Source organism: Phycodurus eques, chromosome 12, assembly GCF_024500275.1.
Source record: "Phycodurus eques isolate BA_2022a chromosome 12, UOR_Pequ_1.1, whole genome shotgun sequence".
Taxonomy (NCBI): Eukaryota; Metazoa; Chordata; class Actinopteri; order Syngnathiformes; family Syngnathidae; genus Phycodurus; species Phycodurus eques.
The window spans coordinates 16,300,603-16,315,161 of NC_084536.1; the positions used below are offsets into that span (position 1 = coordinate 16,300,603).

Consider the following 14,559-nt stretch of genomic DNA (forward strand, 5'->3'; position numbering starts at 1 on the left):
AATGGTGAACGCAACTGCACCCTGAATCAAAATAACAGCATATAAGATTTCGACGTTCCAGCATCAAAAATATCTGTCTATGGATTAATTAATTGTCTTTGGCCAATTTTCAAACCCTGGGGAGGTGAGACAATAAATAAATGAATAAACCTCAAGTCTATTAAAGCAAATTAACCAGATCGCCGCCTTCTTTTCCTTTCGGCTTGTCATTTTAGGGGTCACCACAGCGCGTCATCCATGTAAGCCTATCTCCTGCATCCTCCTCTCGAACACCAATTGCCCTCATGTCTTCCCTCATGACATCCATCAACTTTCTCTTTGGTCTTCCTCTAGCTCTCTTGCCTGGCAGCTCCATCCTCATCATCCTTCTACCAATATACTCACTATTTCTCCTCTGGACATGTCCAAACCATCGAAGTCTGCTCTCTCCAACTTTGTCTCCAAAACATCGAACCTTGGCTGTCCCTCTGATGAGCTCATTTCTAATTTTATCCAACCTGGTCACTCCGAGAGCGAACCTCAACATCTTCATTTCCGCCACCTCCAGCTCTGCTTCCTGTTGTTTTTCAGTGCCGCTGTCTCTAACCCGGACATCATGGCTGGCCTCACCACTGTCTTATAAACTTTGCCCTTCATCCTAGCAGAGATGTGACTCTTCTGTCACATAACACACCTGACACCTTCCTCCACCCGTTCCAACCTGCTTGGACCAGTTTCTTTACTTCCTGACCACACTCACCATTGCTCTGGACGGTTGACTCCAAGTATTTAAAGTCCTCCACCCTTGCTTTCTCTTCTCCCTGTAGCCTCACTCTTCTCCCACCACCCCTCTCATTCATGCACATATATTCTGTCTTACTTCGGCTAATCTTCATTCCTCTGCTTTCCAGTGCATGCCTCCATCTTTCTAACTGTTCCTCCACCTGCTCCCTGCTTTCACTGCAGATCACAATGTCATCTGCAAACATCATGGTCCATGGGGATTCCAGTCTAACCTCATCTGTCAGCCCATCCATCACCACTGCAAACAGGAAGGGGCTCAGGGCTGATCCCTGATGCAGTCCCACCTCCAACTTAAATTTGTCTGTCACACCACAGCACACCTCACCACTGTTCTCCTGCCCTCGTACATGTCCTGTATTATTCTAACATACTTCTCTGCCACTCCAGACTTCCGCATGCAGTACCACAGTTCCTCTCTGGGTACTCTGTCATAGGCTTTCTCTCGATCTACAAAGACACAATGTAGCTCCTTCTGACCTTCTCTGTAATTTTCCATCAACATCCTCAAGGCAAATAATGAATCTGTGGTACTCTTTCAAGGCATGAAACCATACTGTTGCTCGCAGATACTCACTTCTGTCCTGAGTCTAGCCTCCACTACTCTTTCCCATAACTTCATTGTGTGGGTCATCAACTTTATTCCTCTATAGTTCCCACAGCTCTGCACATCACCCTTGTTCTTAAAAATTGCCACCAGCACACTTTTCCTCCATTCCTCAGGAATCTTCTCACGCGCTAGAATTCTATTGAACAAGCTGATCAAAAACTCCACAGCCACCTCTCCTAGATGCTTCCATACCTCCACAGGAATGTCATCAGGACCAACTGCCTTTCCGGTTTTCATCACCTTTAATGCCTTTCTAACATCCCCCTAACTAATCATTGCCACTTCGTGGTCCACCACACTTGCCTTTTCTACTCTCTCTTCTCTCTCATTTTCCTCATTCATCAACTCCTCGAAGTATTCTTTCCATCTATTGAGCACACTACTGGCACCAGTCGACATATTTCCATCTCTATCCTTAATCACCCTAACCTGCTGCACATCCTTCCCATCTCTATCCCATTGTCTGGCCAACCTGTATAGATCCTTTTCTCCTTCTTTAGTGTCCAACCTGGCATACATGTCATCATATGCCTCTTGTTTGGCCTTTGCCACCTCTACCTTTGCCCTATGTCGCATCTCAATGTATTCCTTTCGCCTCTCCTCGGTCCTCTCAGTGTCCCACTTCTTCTTAGCTAACCTTTTTCCTTGTATGATTTCCTGTACTGTGAAGTTCCAACACCCAGTCTCCTTCTCTCCTTTCCTGCCAGAAGATACACCAATAACTCTCCTGCCTGCCTCTCTGATCACCTTGGCTGCAGTGGTCCAGTCTTCTGGAAGCTCCTCCTATCCACCGAGAGCCTGGCTCACCTCTTCCCGAAAAGCTGCACGACACTCATCCTGTCTCAGCTTCCACCACATGGCTCTCTGCTCTGCCTTTGTCTTCCTAAACTTCCTCCCCACCACCAGAGTCATCTTACACACCACCATCCTATGCTGTCAAGCCACACTCTCCCCTATCACTGCTTTACAGTCTGTAACCTCCTTCAGATTACATCGTCTGCACAAGATGTAATCCACCTGCGTGCTTCTACCTTCGCTCTTGTAGGTCACCCTATGTTCCTGCCTCTTCTGCAAAAAAGTGTTCACTACAGCCATTTGCATCCTTTTTGCAAAGTCTACCACCATCTGTCCCTCCAAGTTCCTTTCCTGGATGCCGTACTTACCCATCACTCCTTCATCACCCCTATTTCCTTCACCAAAATGTCCATTACAATCTGCACCAATCACAACTCTCTCTCTGTCTGGGATGCTCAGAACTACTTCGTCTAGCTCCTTCCAGAATTTCTCTCTCACCTCTTGGTCACATCCTACCTTTGGGGCCTAGCCCCTAATCACATTATACAGAACACCCTCAATTTCAAGTTTCAGCCTCATCACTCGAGCTTTTCACCTCTAAGACATTCTTAGCCAACTCTTTTAAAATAACCCCAACTCCATTTCTCTTCCCATCCACACCATGTTAAAATCATTTAAACCCTGCCCCTAAACTTCTAGCCTTACTGCCTTTGCACCTGGTCTCCTGGACACACAATATATCAACCTTTCTCCTAATCATCATGTCAACCAACTCCCGAGATTTTCCTGTGATAGTCCCAACATTCAAAGTCCCCACATTCAGTTCTAGGCTCTGTCCTTTCCTCTTCTCTTTCTGCCAAAGAACCCGCTTTCCACCTCTTCTTCTTCGACTTTGACCCACACTAGCTGAATTTCTACCGGCGCCCTGCAGGTTGACGGTGGCAGACGTTGTTAACCCGGGCCCACGACCGATCCGGTATGGAATTCTTTGGATAAACGCTCATATTTGTTTGGCAAAGTTTTAAGCCGGATGCCCTTCCTGACGCAACCATCTGCATTTATCCGGGCTCGGCCTGACAGCCTACAGTTTGCACTGGCTTGTGCCCCCCCATAGGGCTGCATTAGCTTAATCAGATCTCAAACGCCAAAATTAAAACTCAGCACTCACTCTATTTTGCAAACAAACAAATAAAATAGCTGATAGACTAAATTGGATAGTTTATGATAGGGCTCCAGCACTCCCGCGACCCTTGTGAGGATAAGCGGCTAAGAAAATGGATGGATGGATGGATGGATAGATGTACGGACAATAGTTTCGTTTCTATTTTTGTGCAATGTACATGTATGCGTACAAGAAGTACATCTAATGCCTTGATCAGACTACAGGATATTGGCCCGATTAGCTATCCCATCAGATTTCCCAGATTGGGCCAGACATATATTGTCAGGAATTAAAAAACTTCTTGTAGTGTGACATAATCAACGACAAACAATTTGGCACTACTATAGGCCTACGACACCAGAATAAAAAGTTTCGCATGTTTGATTTTTTGGGATATCTTCTATGTAGTGTGACATATCAACGACAACTCTCTGACAGCCCACCTCGACGTCGACCAATAAGATTGTGTATTCTGACCGGCGCATCGCCCTCCTAGGCTTGCCATTGTCAACATACTTGCAGGCAGTTACCATTTATTCACGCGTACAAACCAATGTTAATCGGACCTTTACAGCATGATTCGACAGAACGCCGGCATGTTTACGTACAACTGTTAGTGCTAGGTCTTGTAGTCTGATCCAGGCATAAAAAAGGAAATGTAATTAAGTCTTCTTGTGCATGATATTTATATTTCCTATATCCACAATTGCTGCTGAAACGATGCAAATTTTCCCATTGTGGGACTAATAAAGGTCATCTTATATTACAAATATTTATTAATAATGATAATATAGTTTTAACCTGCCCATGTTCTGAAGTGACATGCAATGACATACTAATTCATTTCAGGTTCAGACACGGCGTCCTGTGTGGACGTGCATTATTTTATATTTATGTCTCTAAACACGTATTAATTTGCCTGTTATTTTGTTGTGCAAAGTTGGTTACTCTCCGCAAAAACACTGTTTCAGCCAGCCCTATGTGACAAGTGTATTGTTTCAACAAATCACTTATTTTGATGTTTTGCGACTGCTTGTAACGATAGCTTAGCAATTAGCACAGCTTTGACATCGTCTTCGCCTATCCACTCCTCGCCCTGCCTTCGTGACACTTTTGTAAGAATCATGTTAAGAAGTGTAGCTTATTCGCTAGCATGGAGGCGATAATCAGTGACTTACAATGCATTGACACCGGACGCGAAGAGAAGTTTCGCCTTTAAAAAAATAGCATGCACCAAGCAGCTGTTCAATGTGGATGGGCTGGTAATGTCAGACGTATTTTTTTTTCCCAATATCCAGAACAATCAGTGTTACGGCGTAACGAGTCAACATTCAGTGATTTCCGTAACAAAATTTGGATATTCCATAACATTTGGCAGCTCTGCAGTTGAATCTTTCATCAGGTTTTAATTAAATGTATTTTTAAATTATCGTAGACCAATGAACAAATTGTTTCAGAAAGTCAATAATTGACTACAAGTTAAGAGAGTATTGCTTGGCTTGATGAGGAAGTTTAAATGCTTGTAACTGTAGATCTAAACCACAACATGGTTGTATTGAAAGACACTTCAGATACACTCACTAAATTGAGTCTCGTACACATCATTGTGGAGGGATTAAAAAATAGGAGGGACCGGATCAACAGAATTCAGTGACTTATTGCCCAAGATAAAAGTAAAAAAAAATATATATATAAATAAATAAATAAATACCTCTGATTCTTTGTCACTTGAAGATCCCAAGCTTCCAAAACTGTGGTTTGAACATTCATTATTTGTCAAACCCTAGAATGAAAAGTGTTGTAATTTAGATTATACACAATCACAAATGTTCAAGATTGTTTTATTTTATTTATAAGAATAAATTGAGGACTCACTTTGGTTCCTCCGCTTGTGCTACCAGTGCTGCCACCAGTGCTGCCGCTGACCCCACCCATAAAACGAGCCTCTAGCAGCTCCTGTCTGCGGGGGTCCAGGCTGTGCAGCTCCTCCATGGCGCCTGTGAATATTAGCAACAATTGAGAGCTCATTTAGGTTACCAGAGAATAGTTTAATTGCCCTGGAGGACACACTCAAGATCTGAAAGCAGACCACAGCAGTGTTGTAATACTGTAAAAGCAATAACAATGCTTCGGCATCACGCACGCTTTTTGTCATATTTACTCCTGTTACCACTACAAGGTGTCTGTAACAAGTCACATTGCTAAGCAGAAATGTCATATGAGGTCCAGGACCAATGTTTCGACAGCAAGTCAAGGATGAATAATTAATTCTTATTAGGCTATTGCGTGAGCTCCCAGGGCACCAGCATCTCTGCAGCCTCAGTAGACCTCCGCGATAATGATGCAACCATTTTGTATCTGCAGATCAAGCTGGACAGTGGCTTTGCAAAAGACTAAGCAGAGAAAATATACTCATAAAACTAGATATATTAACACAATACAATACAGTGCAAGACTAAGTTACCATTGGATAGAGGTGGGATGGAAAAAAAGGGGGAATACACGGACCGATTACTACAGACTGGTTCATAATTATGTATAGATACATCAATGTGTAATCACTCTTCTTGTTCTGGATTAATTTTTAAGTTGTATGTATAAATGAAAGGCCACTTGCCAGATGATCCGACAGACGAAATAGAATCAATTGTTATCATGGAATCTTTTTGGTATGCACTAGGCATGTACTGAAAATTTGGTCGGTCATCTAAAAGTTTTAGCCGAAAACGACCCAAAAGGGCATTTACGGTTTTCGGACGCAAAGTCTTTTGTTGCCGAAACAAAACGGCCAAAACAGGATGTTGTGATGACTCAAGCCAGTGCACGCTTCTCTGGATAAAGCTCAGAGGGTCAACCAACGATGAGGGGGCGTACTCCGTGGGCGTCTCAGTGTCACTGTTTAGCGGCTACGACGGTCCGTAAAATTGTCTTAATTGGGGTTGGCGATAAGAAAACGATAAATACATACCTCACAATAACTTTTCCTTGACAAACATTTGAGACTTTAATAGAATTCGATAGATTGCATTCATCCATGTTTTGACCACTATAGTTTGTTTCATACATTTGTTCCAAATGAAGAGATGGTGCCATTTTAGGCCCGTTATTTGCTGCTGTTGTTGATGCTCCAAACAAAAAATGTGACATGTTTTGCACACGAAAACATGTCTGCAGTGGACAGTGCCAGAATATGTGCCTCTGAGATACAATTACAATCAGAGTTTTAGTTTTCTCAGTAGTGAACATTTGTTTTCGATTGTCAAGTCCAATTTCACTCACATCCACATTGTATTTTGTATATATGCAAAGCACTGTCATCTTCAGCTCTACTGCCAAGTCTTACGTCACCTGACAGCCCAGACTCAACAGAACTGCACAATAAATCAAGCCTTAATCAAAGTTGACAAAAAAAGACATCAGTTTTAGGATTCACAACAGAAACTAAGTCGGCCCTATTAATTTGTGATGTAAACATCCCTTCCTAAGATTGTAGATCATCTGGCATTATTCACATAGAGTGTATTAGGTAATCGCTTTTGGATTTAGATAGATTTGGCACATTGCAAACTATTTATACTCCACACTAGTGTTATCAAGTTATGAATGAACTCCCATAACCAAATTACGTGGTCGAAAGTGTCATTAACAATGCTTTGTTAGAAAGACAATCTATACATTGAGATGAGAAAATATCTATAAAAGCATTAGATAGCTGCACCTCAAGTTATCAATGAACTCCCAGTATTAAATAACTTGGTCCAAGGCTTTATTAAAGATGCTTAATTAGAAAGAACATTTATAAATCGAGACAGGAAAACTGTTTTTCGTGGATGCAGTCGTCCCTTGCCAAATCGTGGTTTACTTTTTGCAGCCTCACTGTAACGCATTTTTTTTTTTAAGTCGTACATATCTAATGTTATAATCACTGTTTTTTTTTTTTTGCCTTTAATTCCGGGATTTTGCAGCGATAATTTTTCCACACGGACTAATGTTACTGCAGACTCGTGTAGCGATAAGCGTGGACCAGGAGGAAAGGGTGCGTAAAAGACAGCATGTCCAAAGTTTGGGATCATTTCACAATTATAACACTAACATTTTAACTTTGCACTGAACTACTTTATTGTTATCTCATCTTTTAATGATTACTGTTATAACTGTCATTATTTGACATTATTATTTCAAATTGCTGAGAGAAAGATAGTGCTTCAGGTGCCTTCCTTTAAGTGCTCTTACATACAGGGTTATGTGTAAGAGAAGGTAGGTGTGTGTGTGTGTGTGTGTGTGTGTGTGTGTGTATGTGTGTGTGAGATGGGAATTTCTCTGTGTGCAACCGGGTTCAAATCTGACCTCATCTGTGCAGAGTTTGCATGTTCTCCCTGTGCCTATGTGGGTATTCTCTGGGTACTCCGGTTTCCTCCCACATCCCAAAAGCATGCACGGTAGGATAATTGAAGACTCGAAATTGCCCACAGGTGTGAATGTGAGTGCGAATGGTTGTTTGTTTATATGTGCCCTGCGATTGGCTGGCGACAAGTTCAGGGTGTACCCCGCATCTCGCCCAAAGATAGCTGGGATAGGCTCCAGCACGCCCGTGACCATAGTGAGGATAATCGGTTCAGAAAACGGATGGATGGAGGGATGGGTGGAATATTGATTGATAGGTAAATGCGTAACATACATCTGACGCCCAGCGATACTCAACATGCAAACTGACTAATTTAGCCAATTAACAGCCAGCCGCTACCCCTGAGTCAACAACAGCAAACTCTGCACTCTCATTTGCTGACTCCCACGTCACTTCACAGGCCATGCCCTCCCTTTTTGAAGCCACTCACATTGAAGATCAGTGTAGAAGTGGACAAAAATAATACCTGCACCTCACATGCATACTTTGTATTTGTATTATGAAAAATCTATTTTTATGCAATTACTCAAATAATCCCAGAGACGATCGGTAGAATAATCTATTCTAAAAATATTCGATAGCCCCAACCCTAATAGAAAGTGTTTATAAGAGTATGGTAAATGTTAATGAGCGTGTGGGAAGGGTAATAAAGCTTTAAATATATATAAATAATAAAACGGTTTAGGTTGCTACTTTGCAAAGTTTTGTCCATCACAGGGGGTTCTAGAACATAACCCCCACAATAAACAAGGGACTACAGTGTTGCCAATTGAATTTGCAGTCCATATTGGTTGTGAAACCATCTGCTGCAGTGGAGTACAACGCCAACAAATGGGATCACTTATAGCTAAAACAATTGAGAGGGGGAAAAACAAACTTGGGGCAAGGACAATGCAACGGAAGTCAATAAATCTCTCAACCAATACGATTACAGAGTAGATAAAACAACAATTACGGAACAAGCTACCTTGCTTCTTTTTTTATCTGTCATTGTTTCACAGTGTTAGTGAGACAATGAAAAGAGTAGAAAATAATTTGTTAAAAAGGGGGAGGGTGCATATTGACTTTTACCAAGATTTCCAAAGAACTTGCTGACTCATTACTTTTAGCTGGCTACTACAGCTGATGCAGTGATTTACAACTGATGCAACCGGTGACTGCTGCTCCTAAAGTCAATAAAACTGCTTTGGGTTTTCTCGTGAAGGTGATTATCCAAAGGAGTTAAAATTCTGTTGATATGCCAAAGACAAAGATCCCATTTTTACACTTTCTCTAAGGCCTCTTCGGGGCACTTGAAGCCACAATGAGATAGGACTACAAGCCTTGGCCTTTTGATCCAGTAAGTTTCCAACACATTAATAGAAACCAGTTATGTGTTTTTATAAAGGTTTGCCCTGAAGGCCTCGGTGTACTAGAATTATCTATATTCAAGCCCCTGCGAGAACAAGCGGTTGAACCCTTATAGCCCTTGCTTTGAATGTCATTTTAACTCCATGCTGCTCAGCACATTGACCACCTGTTTATGGCAGAGACACTTGAGAAAGTCCTAAAAAGCTCTGGCATTAATTAATGGCCCACTTCCAACAAGGTTCATTGCATTGGACGTGTACCTAAGAAATAACTTTCACCAAATGTCATTGTTCTTAATTTCTCCATCTATATAGTATATTTCTATACCCCAATCTCACTCAGAATGTCCATTTGTGTCAACATTTACAGGAAACGACTGAGCAAGAGAGGCAGGATGCACAGGCCAAATGTGTCCACTTTGAACTTAAAATGGTGTCAATTTGTGGCTTTTCAGGCAGGAGCATCCATCCGATTTAGCAAGTTACTCTGGGCTGGTTTGATAAAAGGTCACGTAAGGATAACATCCCAATCTTGCGTTACACGAGCAGTTTTAGCATTTAATGGCAAGCTTTAGCTGCATATAATGTTAAACGCAGAGCTTGGTGCAAAGTGATGATAGACGTCATGTTGTGACACGACAATCGCCACACAATGGTGGATGCACACCTATACACTAGCATGCCAACTAGTGATAGAAACATCGGTAACAACCAGCAGACATTGCTTTGTCCCCACATTTGCAGCTCCATTTTTCCTTTTTGTACCTTCATCGTTAACTTGACTAGCTCATGGAAAAGGTGCATGTTAACATGGCTACGAGCATCCACAACAATTGCGACGTTTCCTACTCATTAATAACCGTCGACGGTATGCGTGCAATTGTTTGAAGGTAAAAACCACAATCCGGAGCCCTCGAAAAGACGATGCTTTGATGTTGCTAGCTAGTAGCCAAAGAGCCTCAATGGACTTTGGAGCCGACATTCTGCTAACATTCACGACTCCGTCGTGTCGATACAATTTCCTTCGCGTTCTGCCCCCCACGAAAACGAATTCCCAGGAGGACAGACACACAAAAAAATAAAATATATATATTTTTTTAAATCACCCCAAAAGCGTTTCATAATACCTTAAAGGGCCTTCAGCACCGCCGTGGTATGTTGCTGAAAACACGGTCCGTGTTGAGGACGTGGAGAGCTGGGACCAAAGATGGCGGCCCCTCCAAACTTCCACTACTTTGGACACTCATCAAGCTACTTTCTCCCCGTGGAGATGACGCCTCGACGCCGATGCATTTCCTCACCCGCCGGCGGTGGAATTACTAGTCGCGATTAGGGGCGAACCCACTGGAGAAAGCTGGTAATTATAACTTGGTAAATGTAGTACACAATCACTTGACAGTACCTCAGAACGTGTACTGTGTGTAATTGTGTGTACTAGTGTGTCGTTCTGAGCTCCCTCTCTCGCTCCTCAAGTGGAAGCCGACGTCACGCATCGTGTGCAAAAATTAGTTCGTGCTTTATGTTTCGTCTCAATAACAACAAATTACATCAAACACTCTCCCTACTCCAAAATATAGACTTTTTTTCATTGGCAAAATGCCCACAGGTGGTGCGCAAAACGATTAAACGACTAGGTTACACTAAAAAACTATTAATAAATAAAAATCATGTTTTCTACATTGTTTTATTGGCAAGTCTAATAGTACATGATACAAAAAGTCTACACACCCCTGGTAAAATGTCAGGTTTTGTGATATTAGTCATGAGACTAAGATACTGTAAATCATTTCAAAACTTTATCCACCATTAATGTAACCTATAACCTGTACAACTCACTTTCTATTTTTTAAAATCTTTTTGAGAGATGAAATCAAAATAAACAACTGAGATAATGTGGTTGCACAACTGTGTACACCCGTATAACTGGGGTTGTGGCTGTATTCAGAAATTACCAGTCACATACAAACTCATGTTAAATAGGACTCAACAAACACCTGCTACTATTTATCGTGCGTCTGATTACCCCCCAGCTGTTCTAGTAGGCTTTTCCAGATATTTATTTTGTTTTATACCAGAAGCCTAAAGGTTTTGTGCTAACTCTGCTATTCCGAAGTGTTCATAATTCCCTCCACCTTGTTTAGAACCTCAGTTCCAGCAGAAGAAAAACAGCTCCAAAGTGTGATTGCTGCCACCATGCTTAAAAAATTATGGCCAAAATGTTCAGTCTTGGTTTCATTGGACCATAACAGAATCTCCCAAACACGTGGGAAAAGGCATTATTAAATAGAGTATTGTTTATTTCCTACAAACAATGTATCCGTTCATTTATCAATTCTAGCGGCATATACAGTAGTGATAGACACAACACTTAAATGCACTTCCACTAGATGGAAGAAAGTACAATTCATCTGTGTGTCCTTCTGTTGCCATTCATACAAGAGAATAATAGCTTTGTGTTTCAACTAAATAGGTCCAGATTTCCTCCTAAGTCAATCATTATAATTATGCTATTAATATTTTGGTCATATTTTGTTTGGTGGTGAACCTTCAGATTTTTCTCATGTAAATTGAGTGCCTTAAGTAGCATGTCTGCCTCACACAGTTCTGAGGTTCGGGGTTCGAATCTTGGCTCTGGCTTTGCTGTGTGGAGTTTGCGTGTTCTTCCAGCGCTTGCGTGGGTTTTCTCCAGATACTCTGGCTTCCTCCCACATCCCAAAAACAAGCATGTATTGTCCGTAGGTGTGAATGGTTGTTTGTCTATATGTGCCCACTGATGGGATGGTGACCAGTCCACGGTGTACCCGCCTCTCACCCAAAGTCAGCTGGCATCGGCTCAAATTTATTTGCAACCCTAATGAGGAAAAGTGGTATAGAAACTTGGATAAACAAGGGAAGCAGACTAACATCTATCCAACATTTGTTTTTGTTTTCGATAACTATATGTATGTTTTTCTTTAACAGAGGGATTTGAGTGTATAATACACTGTACATTAAAATGTGCTTTTTTTTTTTTTTATTCCAGTGATCCACTCATAAAATAACCACCACAGAGTTGCATTTGGCATGTTTAATATCAAAATGTGTTTAAAAAAACAACAAAAAACTGTACAGACTGTCAGATTATCCATCCATCTTCCATTCCGCTTATCCTCACTTGGGTCGCGGCGTGCTGGAGCCTATCCCAGCTATCTCAGGGCTGAACTGGTCGCCAGCCAATCGCAGGGCACATAGAAACAAACAACCATTCGCACTCACATTCACACCTACGGGCAATTTAGAGTCTTCAATTAACCTACCATGCATGTTTTTGGGATGTGGGATGAAACCGGAGTGCCCAGAGAAAACACATGCAGGCACGGGGAGAACATGCAAAACTCCACACAGACGGTGCCGGTATTTGAACCCCGGTTCTCAGAACTGTGAGAGACCTCTGCTAACCAGTCCGCCGCCGTGTCAGATTATGTCAAAAATAAAAGCTCCAAATGACATAATAGTACACATGCATACACAAAAAGGTGAATGGTGGGGTGTTAACAGGGTGAAAATGGATATGATTTCCTATACTTGCTCTGCATCCATACTCGGTGCATTGACACTTTTTTCCCTCTGTTAACTTGAAGTCGTCGATCTTCAAGATTCTGAACTTTCCTCCAATCCAGCATTGGAAAATAAATTATGAACTTCATCTGTGGAGATGAAACACAGTCAGTAAACACGGCTGTAGTCTTATATGATGTACATGTTTAGTGCATTAAATTATTTGAACAACAAAGATTGCTTCAGTCAGCAGATTAATGGAGTTTTATATACCTTTTGTAAAAAAATAAACACACGTGCCATCTCCTCGCGCATAGAAATTGTCTGACAAGCACCGACCTGATTGCGAAAAGATATATACCCATTAATAGACTACATCCAGACAAGACATTATATAATGGGGACTGTCATAAGAAAGTGTGTCCAACGAATCCATGACTTACCCTTCTTAAACCGGAGTTGTGAGAAGTCATATCTCCCATAATCACGAAAGAGGAAAGTCCCTCCAAATTTCAGGTAGGAGGATAGGTTGTTGACAACTCCTTGCATCCTGTAAATCAAATCTCATTTACTGGAACTGTCACCTTATTAACCACAACAATAGCAACAATATATACACAGAAATAAGCATACAGTATTGTTATATTAATACCCCTATGACAATGTCAGTCAAAAGAGACAGAATATTTGCTACAGCACGGAATTGGATTTCATTACATTTTTCACTGTGTTCATAATGCTGTGATCAATGACTACATCAACCAAACACCAATTCTAGAGAGCATCCATCCATTTTCTACCGCTCACCCGAGGTCGGGTCGCGGGGGCAGTAGCTTTACCAGGGACGCCCAGACTTCCCTCTCCCCAGCCACTTCATCCAGCTCTTCCGGGGGGATCCCGAGGCATTCACAGGCCAGCCGAGAGACGTAGTCTCTCCAGCGTGTCCTGGGTCGTCCCCGGGGTCTCCTAACGGTGGGACGTGCCCGGAACACCTCATCAGGGAAGCGTCCGGGAGGCATCCGAATCAGATGCCCCAGCCACCTCATCTGGCTCCTCTCGATATGGAGGTGCAGCGGCTCTGAGATCCTCCCGGATGACCGAGCTTCTCACCGGGAGAGCCCGACACCCTGCAGGGGAAACTCATTTCGGCCGCTTGTATCCGGGATCTTGTTCGACCCACAGCTCGTGACCATAGGTGAGGGGAGGAACGTAGATCGACCGGTAAATTGAGAGCTTCGCCTTTCGGCTTAGCTCCTTCTTTACCACAACGGATCGATACAAAGTCCGCATCACTACAGACGCTGCACCGATCCGCCTGTCGATCTCCCGTTCCATTCTTCCCTCACTCGTGAACAAGACCCCAAGATACTTGAACTCCTCCACTTGGGGCAGGATCTCATCCTCGACCTGGAGAGGGCACGCCACCCTTTTCCGACTGAGGACCATGGTCTCAGATTTGGAGGTGCTGATTCTCATCCCAGCCGATTCACACTCAGCTGCGAACCGTTCCAGTGAGAGTTGGAGATCACGGCTTGATGGAGCCAACAGAACCACATCATCTGCAAAAAGCAGAGCTGCAATACTGAGGTCACCAAACCGGACCCCCTCTACGGCCTCGGCTGCGCCTTGAAATCCTGTCCATAAAAGTTATGAACAGAATTGGTGACAAAGGGCAGCCTTGGCATGTATTGTTTATTTTTTTTACGAAAAACAACTAATATTACTGCAGATTACCAATTCACTTGTAGTAGTGGAGTGAAACGCTTCATTTGTCCGCATGACTTTATTATATTGCCCCTGATGGCCAAGTCGAGCACACCAGAAGGAGCCGCAATTAATTAATCATGATGCACAAACTGTTGAATTCTTTACATCATATTTAATTATGTTATTATATTGTTTTATAAAGTATGCTATTCCA

General features: G+C 42.4%; 2 protein-coding genes across 3 annotated transcripts in view; both read right to left on the minus strand.

Moving 5' to 3' along the window:
• tlk1a (tousled-like kinase 1a) overlaps positions 1–10,649 on the minus strand; it is a 20,517-nt gene extending 9,868 nt beyond the window's left edge. Inside the window, 5 exon segments of the mRNA XM_061692638.1 lie at positions 5,059–5,130; positions 5,223–5,344; positions 10,229–10,265; positions 10,267–10,305; positions 10,307–10,649. Coding sequence (XP_061548622.1) covers positions 5,059–5,130; positions 5,223–5,344; positions 10,229–10,265; positions 10,267–10,305; positions 10,307–10,348 — 312 coding nt within the window. The 5' untranslated portion in view covers positions 10,349–10,649.
• The window catches only part of mettl8 (methyltransferase 8, methylcytidine), a 7,817-nt gene continuing 3,619 nt past the window's right edge, over positions 10,362–14,559 (minus strand). Inside the window, exons 8-11 of one of the 2 annotated variants that reach the window (XM_061692647.1) lie at positions 13,082–13,188; positions 12,912–12,977; positions 12,683–12,787; positions 10,362–10,445 (exon numbers count right to left, since the gene is read on the minus strand). In XM_061692647.1, the coding sequence (XP_061548631.1) occupies positions 12,732–12,787; positions 12,912–12,977; positions 13,082–13,188 (229 nt within the window). In that variant the 3' untranslated portion in view covers positions 10,362–10,445; positions 12,683–12,731. Of the gene's footprint in view, positions 10,446–12,639; positions 12,788–12,911; positions 12,978–13,081; positions 13,189–14,559 lie in introns of those variants that run through there. The other variant, XM_061692646.1, reaches the window with a different exon arrangement.